Below are 14,987 nucleotides of genomic sequence, written 5' to 3'. Positions count from 1 at the left end.
GCCATTTCCACAAACTGACTACTAGCACCTGCTGCTGCAGCCAGCAGCCAGCGCGTCACCATCTCTCGCCTCTGTGCCAAATGACGTTTTTTTTTCTTTTTTTGCGCATCCCCTGAACCGAACAATACACACACGCCCCGAACTGTGGAGGTTGTGCCGAACGGTGTAGATTATAGATTCATTACACACAAAGTCAAATATTTCAAGCCTTTATTTGTTTTAATTTTGATGACTATGGCTTACAATCACAAAGCAGGCGATGACATGGAACCCACAGCGCAGGAGGAAGAGAGGCAGACCGAAAGCCACCTGGAGAAGAACCACAGAACAGGAGATGAAGAAAGAAGGGCTGTCCTGGCAACATCTGGAGGTATCTGGAGCCATTTCTAAATTGTCCCGTTTAAACCAAGTAAAGCATGAACATTTGCATGGTGTGCCTTTCTGTGCTTATTCATCCACAATCTATAGCTCTACATGAAAATATTCGCAATTACCGGTAATGGTAAAAAGAAATCGCAGAATTTTATTTCAACCAAAAATGCTTAAAGGGGAACTATTTTACTATTTCTTTCACTATTTGGGCACTTTTACACAATTCCTGTGAGTTTATGGAACACCTCTGTAATTTTAAATTTTTTTTAATTCATTGTTTTGTATTTCTAATCAAGTCCTAAAAAACAGCATTTTTCTACCTCAAGATCTTAAGCCGTGTCTCTCTGACTGTGTGGAGTAGGTACGAGTCTCAGCACATGGGGCCACATCATCATCATGGTGTCTCTCTCTGTGTGGAGTGGGTACGAGTCTCAGCACATGGGGCCACATCATCATGGTGTCTCTCTCTCTGTGTGGAGTGGGTACGAGTCTCAGCACATGGGGCCACATCATCATCATGGTGTCTCTCTCTGTGTGGAGTGGGTACGAGTCTCAGCACATGGGGCCACATCATCATCATGGTGTCTCTCTCTCTGTGTGGAGTGGGTACGAGTCTCAGCACATGGGGCCACATCATCATGGTGTCTCTCTCTGTGTGGAGTGGGTACGAGTCTCAACACATGGGGCCACATCATCATGGTGTCTCTCTCTCTGTGTGGAGTGGGTACGAGTCTCAACACATGGGGCCACATCATCATCATGGTGTCTCTCTGACTGTGTGGAGTGGGTACGAGTCTCAGCACATGGGGCCACATCATCATCATGGTGTCTCTCTCTCTGTGTGGAGTGGGTACGAGTCTCAGCACATGGGGCCACATCATCATGGTGTCTCTCTGACTGTGTGGAGTGGGTACGAGTCTCAGCACATGGGGCCACATCATCATGGTGTCTCTCTCTCTGTGTGGAGTGGGTACGAGTCTCAGCACATGGGGCCACATCATCATGGTGTCTCTCTGACTGTGTGGAGTGGGTACGAGTCTCAGCACCTGGGGCCACATCATCATCATGGTGTCTCTCTGACTGTGTGGAGTGGGTATCATCATCATGGTGTCTCTCTGTGTGGAGTGGGTACGAGTCTCAGCACATGGGGCCACATCATAATGGTGTCTCTCTCTGTGTGGAGTGGGTACGAGTCTCGGCACATGGGGCCACATCATCATCATGGTGTCTCTCTCTCTGTGTGGAGTGGGTACGAGTCTCAGCACATGGGGCCACATCATCATCATGGTGTCTCTCTCTGTGTGGAGTGGGTACGAGTCTCAGCACATGGGGCCACATCATCATGGTGTCTCTCTCTGTGTGGAGTGGGTACGAGTCTCAGCACATGGGGCCACATCATCATCATGGTGTCTCTCTCTGTGTGGAGTGGGTACGAGTCTCAGCACATGGGGCCACATCATCATCATGGTGTCTCTCTGACTGTGTGGAGTGGGTACGAGTCTCAACACATGGGGCCACATCATCATCATGGTGTCTCTCTGACATCACAGATCAGCACATGTTCAGATGACTCAGTTTAGTGAAGGTGAATATTGTGAGAGGAGAATTGGAAGAATGCGCCAATATGAGAATTAGAGACATAGATCCTATTAATATAAGTCCACATAGCTAGGAAACAATGCTAAACACTGAAAAAGGCCATTTATAAGATAGTTCCCCTTTAAACGATAATGTTAGTGATAGAAGGGAACACATCTTGTGCAAGAATGGAACGCTTTTCAATGTTCATGCGGCAGAATTGTTACAATAGCCGATGATCCATTTTCCCAATGATGAATCCCTGTACGGGTGGACCTCGCGGGCGCTCCAGAGTGACGTCAGACTGCACCTCCCAGGGGTCTCAAACTCAATTTACCTGGGGGCCGCTGGAGGTAAAGTCTGGGTGAGGCTGGGCCACATCAAATATTCCACAAAAAAAGGGTTTCAAGTATTCAAAAAAAAAGTACAACTGATCCAATCTTCTCAATCTTTAGCAATAACATTTCAGAACATGAACAGTTCTTCAGAACATAAACGGTTCTTTCTTCAGGCTTCTCAGTGGTGTCAGTGGACTCATCCACAGCTATGGAAATGCACTGTGCATTTTTTTTATTCTATCACAAAGCTGTTTATAAAAAAAATAGGTAAAAAACATATTATGCGTTTTCATCAATAAATAAATGCCCCACATTTTTTAATAGATTGGGGGCCCACAAATTGATTCTTTCATGGGGCCCAGAATCTCCAGCTACGCCCCTGGCTGGGACTCAGGAATCCTGAGTCCGGATAAACGCATATTTTCCCTTTGAATTGCAGTCGACTTTTCTTTTACTGACCATCTTTGAAAATGCCATATTTTTCTGCTGGCTGCCTGCTGGCGAAAATAGGCTAATAGCTACATTTATCTCACAGAGATAAAACTGGGAGCGAGTTTACTGTAGATGCGCTGCCAACTCTGCTCCGACTTGAACTGAAAGAGAGATACGTCATGCAGTCCGTGAAGACCCGCCCTACTCCCCTACTCTGCCTCTGATTCGCAGACTGTGGGTGAGGGGGAAAAACGCTGACGGGACACGTATGTGTCGTAAACATGGCTTGGATTCAAAACCAGATTCACAGAAATACTCAACAATATGGCCCCCCTAAGAACCACCAGGGTTAAAAATCGCGCTGAGCCATGGATGCACACTGAAATACTGGCCGCTATGAAAACCAGAGACAAAAAATGCTATGAACTTCATAAAAGTCAGACAAAGCTTTCCAAAAGCTCAAACAGTGAACTCCAAGCCCACGTGGTTGAACTAAAAATTCAAAGAAACAGACTAAGAAATGACGTAAACACCATGATCAGAACAGCAAAAAGAAATTTCATCAACAACAAAACTGAGGAAAACAAAAACAAACCCCGCGAACTTTGGAAATTACTTAAAAAACTTAAAACCAGATTCTCAAACATAAACATAAAGACGGACAACACGCTCATCACAGACAAGCTGGATGTAGCCAATTACTTAAACATCTTTTTCACAAACATAGCCACAACACTGGTAAACAAACTACCCTCCCACTCAGGGCATTATGGGGTAGAACACATAGTAGCTTACTACAAAAACCTAGGGGTCCACAAAGACGACTTCAAACTTGAAATGGTAACAACCGATGAGGTACTCAAAAAATTGAGCGCCCTCCAACCTAACAAGGCCACTGGCCATGACAACATCCCCTCCAAATTCCATTATGTGAAATGTTTGTTTGTCTGTTTATGTACGTTTCCAATGCAGTTTTCACTGTGCTATAAGATGACGTCACGGATGGACAACTAAATAAAGATCGTCTTATGCATCAGTCGAGATAACGGTCACATAACGGTTTCCAGCACAGTACAAACACTAAACTAAATAACATTGGTATCAAAACTACAAGGATTACATTCTTACACAAGACATAAAATCATTCATTCACAAATTACATTATACAAAGTTACAACCATAATCAAATAAACAACAAAGCATACCTTGTTGCGCTCTCCAAGGAATGTAAACGAAAAGGTCCTTTCGTCCGTTTAAACACACGATCAATACATGATACAAAAGGATAAAAGTCGCAACGCACAGGAATACAAAGGTGAAACGAAGACGCACCAAACGTTCCTGCTGCCGACCGACTACATCACTTCACAGGTGCTTCCAGCTGTCCTGATTAACGGTGCGCCAATAGGGACAGATTTATATAGGCATACGGGTATCGAACTCGGGTAAAATCCCACACGTCATTTCAAGGCGTACATACATTTACTGAATATTATTTAGTAAACAGCAAAGGATATTGTCTAGACATATTTTATCTCAAGTGGTCCGTTACAACTACTACTACTATTACTACTTGTAACTGAGGGGTACAATTCCCTGACTGTATTGATAAGTATGGTATCATTAAACCACTACCGCTTTATGTACTTTAATTACTGGCCATACAGTACACGATATCTAAATATGATGAACACTTCCCACAATGAAATCGGTTCCACACAAAGTAATCATTAAGTATTTATTGCAGCAAAAGGTACATAATACTTCTCTGGTCACTTTGGATTGCGCTTATAAGGCAAATGAATATGCGTAGGCAAATCAATACTGAATGTCCATTCTCTGGTTACACAGGAGGCAATTATACAACCTGAATCTTAGGGAATTACATCTATGGTACACTAGTAATATATAGCGGGAGATACTGGAAGGGTCCCCCCGGTTGTAAGCCAGCAGGGGTTGAGGATCTGTCGGTAGTAGAACGTCTGGTCAACGATGACTAAGGAGACTCCAAATACAGGAGACGGTGCAGTAGCCTTGATCCACAGACGAATACAGCTGTTCTCCGTAGACTGTAGCTCCACAGTGAAGAAAGCTAGCCGGCCTCAGGCTCTCTGAGGCGCAGGCTCGACGTGGCTCCCCACAGGGTAAATCCTACAAGTGTAGGCGTCGGGTAGATTCTCCGCTCCATAAATCACAGGACCAAAGCAAATATATTCCAGCCGCAAAGGGCTATGCAGTCGTCGGGTAGAGTAATCCAGTGTACATGTCCACACGGTTCTCGTCTAGGTCTCCTCGGGTGAAAGCGCCATGAAAGCAGCCCAGCCTGGATAAGCACTCTAGCTGGTACGAGGAAGCGTTGGTGATGCTGGTCACTGTAGAACTTTAGCCGCACGATACACTATACACAAATAGACTATTACTGACTTAATAGAAATATGTCGCACTCGACGGTATAGCGCCAAACTCTGACAATTCAGTTATTAATTCGCACGCGGTCTCAATGCTCTATTCTGGGGCCAAACAGGCCATACTTCACCGCACGTTGTATCGTGGGTGAGGCTTCAACTTTAGTTCCTAAGTTTCTGACTAAGTGCTTCTGTATTCACCTGCGCTATATTTATATGCCCGGTGAACAAACTAGTGCCAACCTCATTTCTGTCGCCGTATTCCTGGGCAAGGCCGGGCATGTACAGACATGTCTTATCGGTGACTTTGAACCTGGCTCCGGAGGCATGGCCCCTGGCGCCTGTGGACCGCTGTCCAATAGGAGAATAAAATATTATGGTCTGGACTAGGCTAAAGGGACATTCCGTGTATATGTACAAGGAATATACAAGGGATATCAAACGATATACAAATACTATGCAATATATATCAATCAATAAATATATATATTCGGTTTAATCTGATCCTTTGTAACAGCCGCCCCCTAATTAGTCCCACCTAATTAGCTAAGCAGAGACAGATTAACCGCACTGTCCACTACTCAATGTCTGTTGTGAGGGGTCGGGCAGTTCACAAAGTCATGGGGTCATGGTCGTCATCGATAGTATCGGGGAGCCTTGGCAACTCTATTAGCCTCGCCACGGGTCGGGTGTAGATCCGCCATTGGACGAGCACTTCGGCTGCTCGGACCTTTCCGTCGGCACCGGTGATCACTTTGCTTACGCGGCCAGCCGGCCACATAGCTCGGGGTAGTGACTGGTCGATAATTCATGACGACTGTTCCTTCTGTCAAATTGTCTCTCTCTTTCACCCATTTCTGGCGGGTCTGTAGAGACGGTAGGTAGTGGAGTAGGAAGCTGTTCCAAAACTTGTCAGCCAATACTTGACTGTACCTCCACATTCTTCGGCCGTTCGCTTCTTCAGGCCTGTACATTGTCTGGGGTAGCGCGGGGTGCAGCCGCCCCATCAAGAGTGTGTTGGGGGTGACTGGGTCGACATCTGCTACATCACTTGAGACGTAACCGAGGGGCTTTGAGTTCAATACTCCCTCGATCTCCGTGAGGACATTAGGACTTCTTCCGCCACGGTCTGGGCCCCAAGCACGGCGTACAGGGCTGTCTTTATTGAACGTACTTCTCGTTCCCAAGTTCCACCGAAGTGAGGTGCGTTCGGGGGATTAAACTGGAAGTCAATCTGGGATGGAGCGAGGTGGGTCTTAAGTTCTGGGCCCATAGCTTGGAAGCTCTCTCTCAGCTCTCTTTCTCCGCCTTTGAAGTTTGTCCCGTGATCAGACAATAATATAGACGGTTTGCCTTTCCGCGATGTGAATCTTCGGAAGGCCATAAGGAATGAGTCTGTGCTCATGGTTGGAAGGAGTTCTATATGCATCGCTCGGGTGGTCATGCATTTGAATACAATACCCCACCGCTTCTCTGTTCCTCTTCCTTTCTTTATATACAGCGGGCCGAAACAGTCCATACCGGTGGAGTGAAAAGGCTTGTCGCCGAGTCGGAGGCGACAGGGAGGTAGGTCAGCCATCCGGGGTATACTGGGCTGCGCTCGCCACTTACGACAGTCTAGACAGGTTCGCTGGAAGCGCCGCACTGCTTCTCTCCCTTGCAGTATCCAATAACGACGTCTGATCTCCGCGAAGACTCTCTCTGCCCCTGCGTGGTGCACATCCTCGTTGTATTTCTTTATGATCAGCTCTGTGACCTTGTGTCGGCTGTTTAAGACTATCGGGTACTTGACGTCATCCGGTAAGTCTGGAGCTCTCCGCAGACGACCACCCACTCTGATGAGACCATGGGCGTCGCTCTCGGGGGCTAGGTGGAGCAGCCTGCTGTCTGATGGGACGGGCTTTGCTCCCTGTAGACAGTCTAGCTCATCGGGGAATGAGTCTCTCTGGGCTCGTTGTAGTAGAAGAAGTTCTGCTTCTTCGTAGTCAGCTGCTGTAATGTCAGTGGTGAGCTGAACCTCTGGGTGGTGCCACAGGAATGTCTTTAACTGCGCACTCTCTAGGGTGAGGCAATCGTCTATGTCGGGGTCTGTGGAGACGAGTGTGTTCAATCCACAGAACATAGATTTCTTGTTTTCGGCCTTCTCTTTACTCGCTTCCCGTGGGGTGGGTGTAGGCCACTCTTCTTCCGGGAGCTTGAGGAACTCTGGCCCGTCACTGTATAGGTTGTGACGGGTGAGGTCATCCAGGGACATTCCCCGGGTGATGACGTCAGCTGGGTTGTGTTTTGTGTCCACATACCTCCAGCTTGCTACTTCTGTTAAATCTTGAATCTCTGTGACTCTGACTCCCACGAAGACCTTGTATCTGCACGAATCAGACCGGATCCATGTGAGTACTGTCGTGGAGTCTGACCACAAGATTGTTCTTTGCACCGGAATGGTGAGTTCACGTTGGATTAACGTGGCGAGCTGCGCTCCTGCTAGGGCTGCGCAGAGCTCTAGACGCGGGATAGATTGTTGCTTTCGTGGGGCTATTCTTGAGCGAGCCAGGATGAAAGCAGTATGTATTTCTCCTCCCTCCTCTCGGGCACGCAAGTAGGCCACCGAACCGTAGGCTACTTTGGAGGCGTCGCTGAAGACGTGCAGGTCCATCTGGCACGTCTCCGGCCTCACTGTGGGTGGGAAGTAGCTGCGGCGTATGTTGACACCTGGGAGTGAGCTGAGTTCCGTCTCCCACTCTCTCCATGTGGATGCAAGGTGTTCGGGTATGGGGTCGTCCCAGCCCTGGTCCTTGTCCCATAACGCTCTTACAATCATCTTTGCCCTGGTGGTGTAAGGTAGAATACATCCCAACGGGTCATATTGTCTGGCGAGTGTTCTGTATACACTCCGTCTGGTGGTCGGTAGTGCAGTCGACCTTCCCTGCTCCTTGTTCAGGGGTGTGTGTTTATAATGGAGCGAGTCTGTTTTGAAGCGCCAGACTAGTCCTAATGTCATTTCTTGGGCTTCTCCTGGGATGGTCGCCATCCAGGTCTCGCTGCTTGCTGCTTTGTCCTCGGGGGAGAGGCTGCGCAATACTTGCGGGTCGCTGCTGGCCCACTGCCTGAGATCAAAGCCGCCTTTGATCAGGGAGGCGCGGAGCTTGAGTAGAAGTTCAAGTTCTTTAGTTCAAGTTCAAGTTCTTTAATAGTTGTCATACAGAAGTACAGAATACTTTCATACAAAATGCTTCTTACTGTTACGCTCCAGAGACTGTGCTAGACAAGATAGTATCAAATAACATAATAACATAATATAGCATGAATTTAGAAGAAGAAAATGAGGTCACAGTGTTCGGTATAGACATATGTACAATGTTCTGAGTTACCATATAATATACAATACACAATACTATGCAGTGTACTAATGTACAGTACTATCTAGTGCAAAGCAGAAATGGGATGAGGTACAATTTTAGGTACAATTTACAGTAAGGTGTACGAGTTGTAGTGCAATCCTTCATCCATAAATATAAAGTGTGGGGAGTGGGTGCTACAGTGTGTTTGTTTAAAGTGGGTGTGTGCTATAAAGTGTGTGGAGTGGGTGCTACAGTGTGTTTGTTTAAAGTGGGTGTGTGCGTGTGGATGTGTGTGCTATGTGCGTTTGGTGGTTGTTGTTGTGTAGTGTTCATTCATTGTTCGTTTAGCAGCCTGATGGCCTGGGGATGGCGCCGCCCCGACCGGCTGCCTCTCTGTTCGCTCCGTCGAGACTGTGTTTACTTTTGTTAATATTTATAGTTTTTAGAGTTTTGTGCGTACCAACTGTTGGTGCATTTAATGTATATGACCGTCAGTCACTCATAGACATTGGATTACGGGAAACTTACCAACTGGATTACTCGCTGGATCAGCTTTCCGAACCACACCAATGGCCTGAAGAAATTCTCCGGAGACTAGGACCAGACCCTTTGTTCCCAGAGCCCAGGAAAAGACGACGAGGAAAGAGGGCTGGGATCCGAAACAGGCTGAGATCCAGACGCCACCGTACACCACTTCCCAGTATATTGCTAGCCAATGTACAATCAATAGACAATAAACTGGATGACATCCGAGCAAGGATTCAATATCAAAGAGACGTTAGGGACTGCAATGTCCTTTGCTTCACCGAAACATGGCTCACACCGGAGGTTCCAGATCACGCAATTCAACCAGCGGATCACTTCTTTATCCATCGAAAGGATCGGACATCATCAGAGTCCGGTAAACAATGTGGAGGAGGTATTGCCTTCATGTTTAACAAAAATTGGAGTGATCCAACGAACGTGAAGGAATTATCCAACCACTGCTCCCCAGAACTGGAATATATAACCATCAAGTGTCGTCCTTTCTTCCTCCCGAGGGAGTTAACGGCGATCGTCCTGGTCGGAGTGTATATTCCACCGCAAGCCAGCAACAAGGTTGCGCTCTCCAGACTACACGACGAGGTAAATAGAATACAAGTGGCTAACGTTAACGCCGCCATTTTAGTACTGGGAGATTTCAATAGCGCCAATCTGAGAAAGGTATTGCCCGACTTCTATCAGCATGTGACTTGCAACACCAGAGGCGGTAACATCCTAGATCACTGTTACACGCAATTTAAAGGTGGCTACAAGGCTCATTCTGATAGTGGCTTTGGCAAGTCAGATCACGCATCCATTTTCCTTTCACCAAAGTACAGACAGAGAATTAAAAGTACTCCCGTAGTCTCGCGAGAGGTGCAGAAATGGGATCTGACGTCAGAAGAGACGATCCGGTCAGTGTTTCACCACACAGACTGGATTGTGTTCCGCGACACAGATAACATTAATGCCTACACGGAGACAGTGCTGGACTATGTCTGTACTAGGGTGAAAGAAACAATCCCCACTACCAAAATGAAAGTTTACCCAAATCAAAAACCCTGGGTAGACAAATCCGTCCGTGAAGCTCTGAGAGAGCGCACCAAAGCATACAATGACGGCCTAGTGGCAGGCAACATGAATGACCACAAGGTGGCGCGACACAACGTAAGGAGGACAGTGTCAGAGGCCAAACGGCGCTACAGGGATAAAATTGAACTCCAGTTTGAACAAGCTGACTCTAGAGCTATGTGGCAGGGGCTCAAAACGATGACAGACTACAAAGGCGCCTCCCTCAAACTGAACAGTGACATCTCCTTAGCAAACGACCTCAATACCTTCTATGCGAGGTTTGATGCTGGTAATAACAACACCAGCTCACAAGCCTCGGCAATGGGGGGGGGGGGGTCGGCTGCTGATGGAGGCGCAGTGTTCAGGGTAACAGAGCATGAGGTGAGGCGGAACTTTAAAAAAGTGAATATCAGGAAGGCAGCAGGTCCGGACGGCATCCCCGGCCGCGTCCTAAAAGTCTGTGCCGACCAACTGGCCCCAGTATTCACTGACATATTTAACCTGTCCTTAGAACAGGCTGTCATCCCCACCTGCCTGAAGAAGTCCACTATTATCCCTGTACCCAAAAAATCCAAGCCTGCTTGCCTCAACGACTACCGCCCTGTAGCTCTCACCTCCATAGCCATGAAGTGCTTTGAGAAGCTAGTAAAGGGCTACATCTGCTCCTCCCTCCCCATCAACATGGACCCCCTGCAATTTGCATACCGCCCCAACAGGTCCACGGAGGACGCCATATCCCATGTGCTGCACACAGCAGCATCACACCTGGACAAGAGGCAGGGGAACTATGTGAGAATGCTATTCATCGACTACAGCTCGGCATTCAATACCATAGTCCCCTCCATACTCATAGCCAAGCTCAGGGACCTGGGCTTGGGCTATGACCTCTGCCAGTGGGTCTTGGACTTCCTGACTGGCAGACCCCAGGTGGTGAGAGCAGGCAACTGCACCTCCTCATCCATCACCCTCAACATAGGGGCCCCCCAGGGCTGTGTTCTGAGTCCCCTCCTCTACTCCCTGTACACACACGACTGTGTGGCTCAGCGGAGTAGCAATACAATCGTCAAATTTGCTGACGACACAGTGGTGGTGGGCCTGATCTCTGCCAACGACGAGAGGGCCTACCTGGAAGAGGTCAAGGTCCTGGCGGGATGGTGCCAGGAAAACAGCCTCTCCCTGAACGTCAGCAAAACAAAGGAGATGATTGTGGACTTCAGGAGGTCGGGGGTCAAGGACTACAGCCCCCTCAGCATCGACGGGGCACCGGTTGAGAGAGTCAACAGCTTCAAGTACCTCGGAGCCTACATATCCGAGGACTTGACATGGACCACACACATTAACAGTGTGGTGAAGAAGGCACGACAACGCCTCTACTTCCTCAGGCGCCTAAGGAAGTTCCAAGTCAGCCAGAAGATCCTTAAGAACTTCTACTCATGTACAATAGAGAGCATCTTGACCGGCAACATCACCTCCTGGTTTGGGAATAGCACTGCAAAAGACCAAAGCAGACTACAAAGAGTGACACGTTCAGCCGAACGCACAATTGGAGGGGGGCTCCCCACCCTCCAGAACATTTACTACAAGCGTTGCAAGGGCAAGGCTAAGAGAATCATTAAAGACTCCAGTCACCCGAACAACTGCCTCTTCGAACTGCTGCGGTCAGGCAAGCGATACAGGAGTCTCAAGGCGAGCACAGAAAGACTCAGAAGTAGCTTCTATCCTCGCTTCTTCTGGCGTCGAGACGCTTTGCAGACAGTTGTCCACGTAGAAACTATTTCCTACACTTTGTCGGACCTCTTCATCAGCTGCTGGGTCCTCTGCGACGTGTTTTTGCAGTGCAAACGTAGCACAGCATGGGCTGCATGTGGTTCCGAAAGGGAGGACTTCCCATTGATAGATGGCTGGTTGCTCATCCCCGATCCTCTCTCTCCATAGGAACCGCAGCAGGGGCTTGTCCTCCTCCACTAGTCTCACCTGCAGGAACATCCCTTTGATGTCGCCGCTGATGGCCACCTTGTCCTGGCGGAAACGTAGTAACACGCCTAGTAGGGAGGGGCCGAGTGTTGGGCCGGGCAAGAGCTCTTTATTCAGATTTTGTGATCCGATCTGGTAGCTGCAGTTGAACACAATACGATCCTTGCCGTTGTGGTGGACTTTGTGGTGCGGCACGTACCATGATTCGGTCGTCTGATCGGCCTCTTTAATGTCAATTTTCTTTATGTGTCCCGCTGTGATTAGCTTGTTAATCTCAGCGCGGTACACAGTCTCTTGAGCGGGGTCTCTGGCTAGGCGCCGCTCTGTGTTCAATAGATACCGCTCCGTCGCTTCTTTTGGGGCGTGGAAGGTAGGCATACCCTCTCGCCTCAGGAGTGGAGTTGCGTATCTCATCACTCCGTTGACTTTGACTCTCTTTGTCCCCTGCTCGAGGAGGGCTATAGCGTAAATGTCTTCCTTGGAACGAATGTCTTTCTTTTCGTTCTTAAAGGGCATTGTCTCTAGTGTCCATAGCCTCTCGACATGCTGTAGGAGGGTGGTGTCTTCTTCTGTCACTCTGGAGTGGAGGCAGCTAGTGGCTGCTGTTCGGTTAAGAGACTTAGCGAGGGGGCCTTGTAATGTCCATCCTAGGCGGGTCTCGACTGCTGCAGGACAGCCTCTGGGCCCTGTGTGGACCCGGTCAATCGGGACGATGAGGTCTGCATGGTCGGAGCCTATCAGCAGGGTCGGGGTGGCACCGTCTATGAGCGGTATAGGTAGTTGACGCAGGTGCACATATTTATCCATCAGCTTGGCGATGGGGTAGGTGTACTGCGACAGGCCTATTTCTTGGCTGGTGAAAGCGTTAGTAATCCTATACCGTCTCTCTGGCTGCCCGCTTGCTGCGATAGTGAAGGAGACATTCTCGCCCTTTATCGTCTTTAGATCTCTTCTTATTGTCCGAATCGTCATCTGGTTTTCGCTCCCCCGCAGCCCCAGCTGGGCCGCAGCGGACGCGAGGAGAAGGGTCTTCTCTGACCCGTCGTCAAGGACGGCGTAAGTGTCCATGACCTTATCTTGGTAACTCAGTGTTACGCGGACCACCTTTAAGAGCACCCGGGCGCCCCCGCTGCTGGCGGGGTCAATGTACATAACACTTGCCTTTGTGCTGCTTGAGGGTGCAGGCTTTCTTCTGTTACTGTCGTGTAGGACATCTAGGTGGGCTCCGTCACACCGACTACACCTCTTCTTTAAGCGGCAATCGGCTGCCATGTGACTGCGCGCACATCGGTAACAGCGTCGGTTGGACTTTATCCATTGACTCACCTCGTCGGCGGTCATCTTCTTGAACGTGTCACATTGTGACAACCAGTGTTCCTTTTCGCAGTACGGGCACACCATCTTCCACTTCTCTTTCATCGAGGGGGTACTGTGGTTCTTGCTGCTCGGTACTGATTCTGATTGGTGCATGACAGTCACCAATCTTCGGCCATCGTTTGCTCTCCTAGGTCCCTCTCTGGAGCTTGGTGTGCTCCGCATGAACGTATCCAACCGTAGGCTGTTGACTTCTCTCGCTAGGAAGTCGGCTAGGTCTAGGAGGGATGGCTCGGGACCGTTAGGATCACGGTGGTCTCTTTGCCGCCTGAAGCGCTCTTGTCGGGCGGGCGGAAGCTTCTCTAAAATCCTCTCGACATTAGAGTTTGCGTACAGTTCGTGCATACCCTTTTCTCTTTGCGCCCCCAGCATCCATACCAGGGATTGTACCTTGATAGACAGGTCATCTAGTGAGCGATTGTCTGTGGCTGGGGGTAGGCGGTCAATATGCCTTATCTCTTGTATTACGTAGTCCCATATGCGTCCATATCTTTGGTCGAGTGCTGCTAGAGCCGCTGTGTATGGGGTAGTAGAGTTGGCATAGGCCAGCGCTATATTGTGCGCTCGGGGCACCTTGAGGTGCTTCAGTAGGATAGCATACTTGTACGGTTCGTCAGCTACATCGGACAACATTGTCTCTAAGCACATTCGTAGCTCCGTGTACTGTGCTCTGTTCTCGTGGGTGAAGTCCGGAAACGTCGGTGTGCCAATGTATGATGCCATGGATGGCTGGCACATCGGTGAGCGTTGGAAGAGAGGCCTCCTAGGCGAGTCTCCTCTTAAGCCTCTTGGTGGGCTGGTACCTGCTGGGTACCATGGCCCGCGTATCCAGGTGCTGTTCCTCGGGGCTGGTCGTGCGTCAAGCTCACCCGTGAATTGAGTCGGGGGTCTGTAGCGCAGAGCCGCGGGGGTAGAGCCTGGGCTGTACTGGACCTCCTGGTCCTGTGGAGTACTGTGCTGCTGTCGGGCTTGACTCTCCTCCTCTCCCTCTTCTTCTTCCTCTGGCAGGTCCTCTAGATCCTGTAGTCGTCTATTTAGCCTCTCCGCGGTGTAGACCGTTTCTTCCTTGTAGCTGGGTCTCACTTGGACCGGTCGGGGAAGGAGTTCGGAGGGGGGTATAGGCTCTCTCTGGTGGTCGGGCTCAGGGTCGCTTGATCGGGTAGGGGAGGGTGCCCTTGACCCATGTCTTGACGAGGCCCTGGAACCCCGTGCGGAGGGAGGGGGTGTTGCCCTGGCGATCAGCTGCTCCATTATCTGCGCTTGTAATCGGTCGCGCTCGGCTTTGCGCTTGGTGAGAGCGAGGTCGCGCTCTGCTTCTCTTTGGGCACCGGCAGCGGCGCGCTGGGCTTCGGCCCGGTCCCTTACCATATTCTCTTCCGTCTGAAGGCGTCTAATCTCTAGACGTATACGATCTTCGTCGCTCCGTTGCTGCGCTTGAAGGCGTTCTCTTTCCATGGAAGAATGTTCGCGCTCACTAAGCGTCTGTGCTTGGAGTCGATCGCGCTCTGTTGAGGCTGCTAGGCTGGCGAGGAATGCCTGTGCCAGCATCTTGTCCGCCTCGCTGGGGGAAGACGCTGGTTGAG

The 14,987-nt window shown here is 49.5% G+C and overlaps 1 protein-coding gene across 1 annotated transcript in view; it reads left to right on the top strand.

Moving 5' to 3' along the window:
- Positions 1-259: 259 nt before the first annotated feature.
- Positions 260-14,987, top strand: part of LOC311247871 (uncharacterized protein) — a 20,819-nt gene continuing 6,091 nt past the window's right edge. Inside the window, exon 1 of the mRNA XM_084338855.1 lies at positions 260-370. Within this exon, the coding sequence (XP_084194981.1) occupies positions 265-370 (106 nt within the window). The 5' untranslated portion in view covers positions 260-264. The remainder of the gene's footprint in view (positions 371-14,987) is intronic.

The sequence above is a fragment of the Notolepis coatsorum genome, assembly GCF_963971535.1.
Source record: "Notolepis coatsorum genome assembly, contig: SCAFFOLD_663, whole genome shotgun sequence".
NCBI classification, from domain to species: domain Eukaryota; kingdom Metazoa; phylum Chordata; class Actinopteri; order Aulopiformes; family Paralepididae; genus Notolepis; species Notolepis coatsorum.
This window is presented reverse-complemented; position numbering and strand designations above follow the sequence as displayed.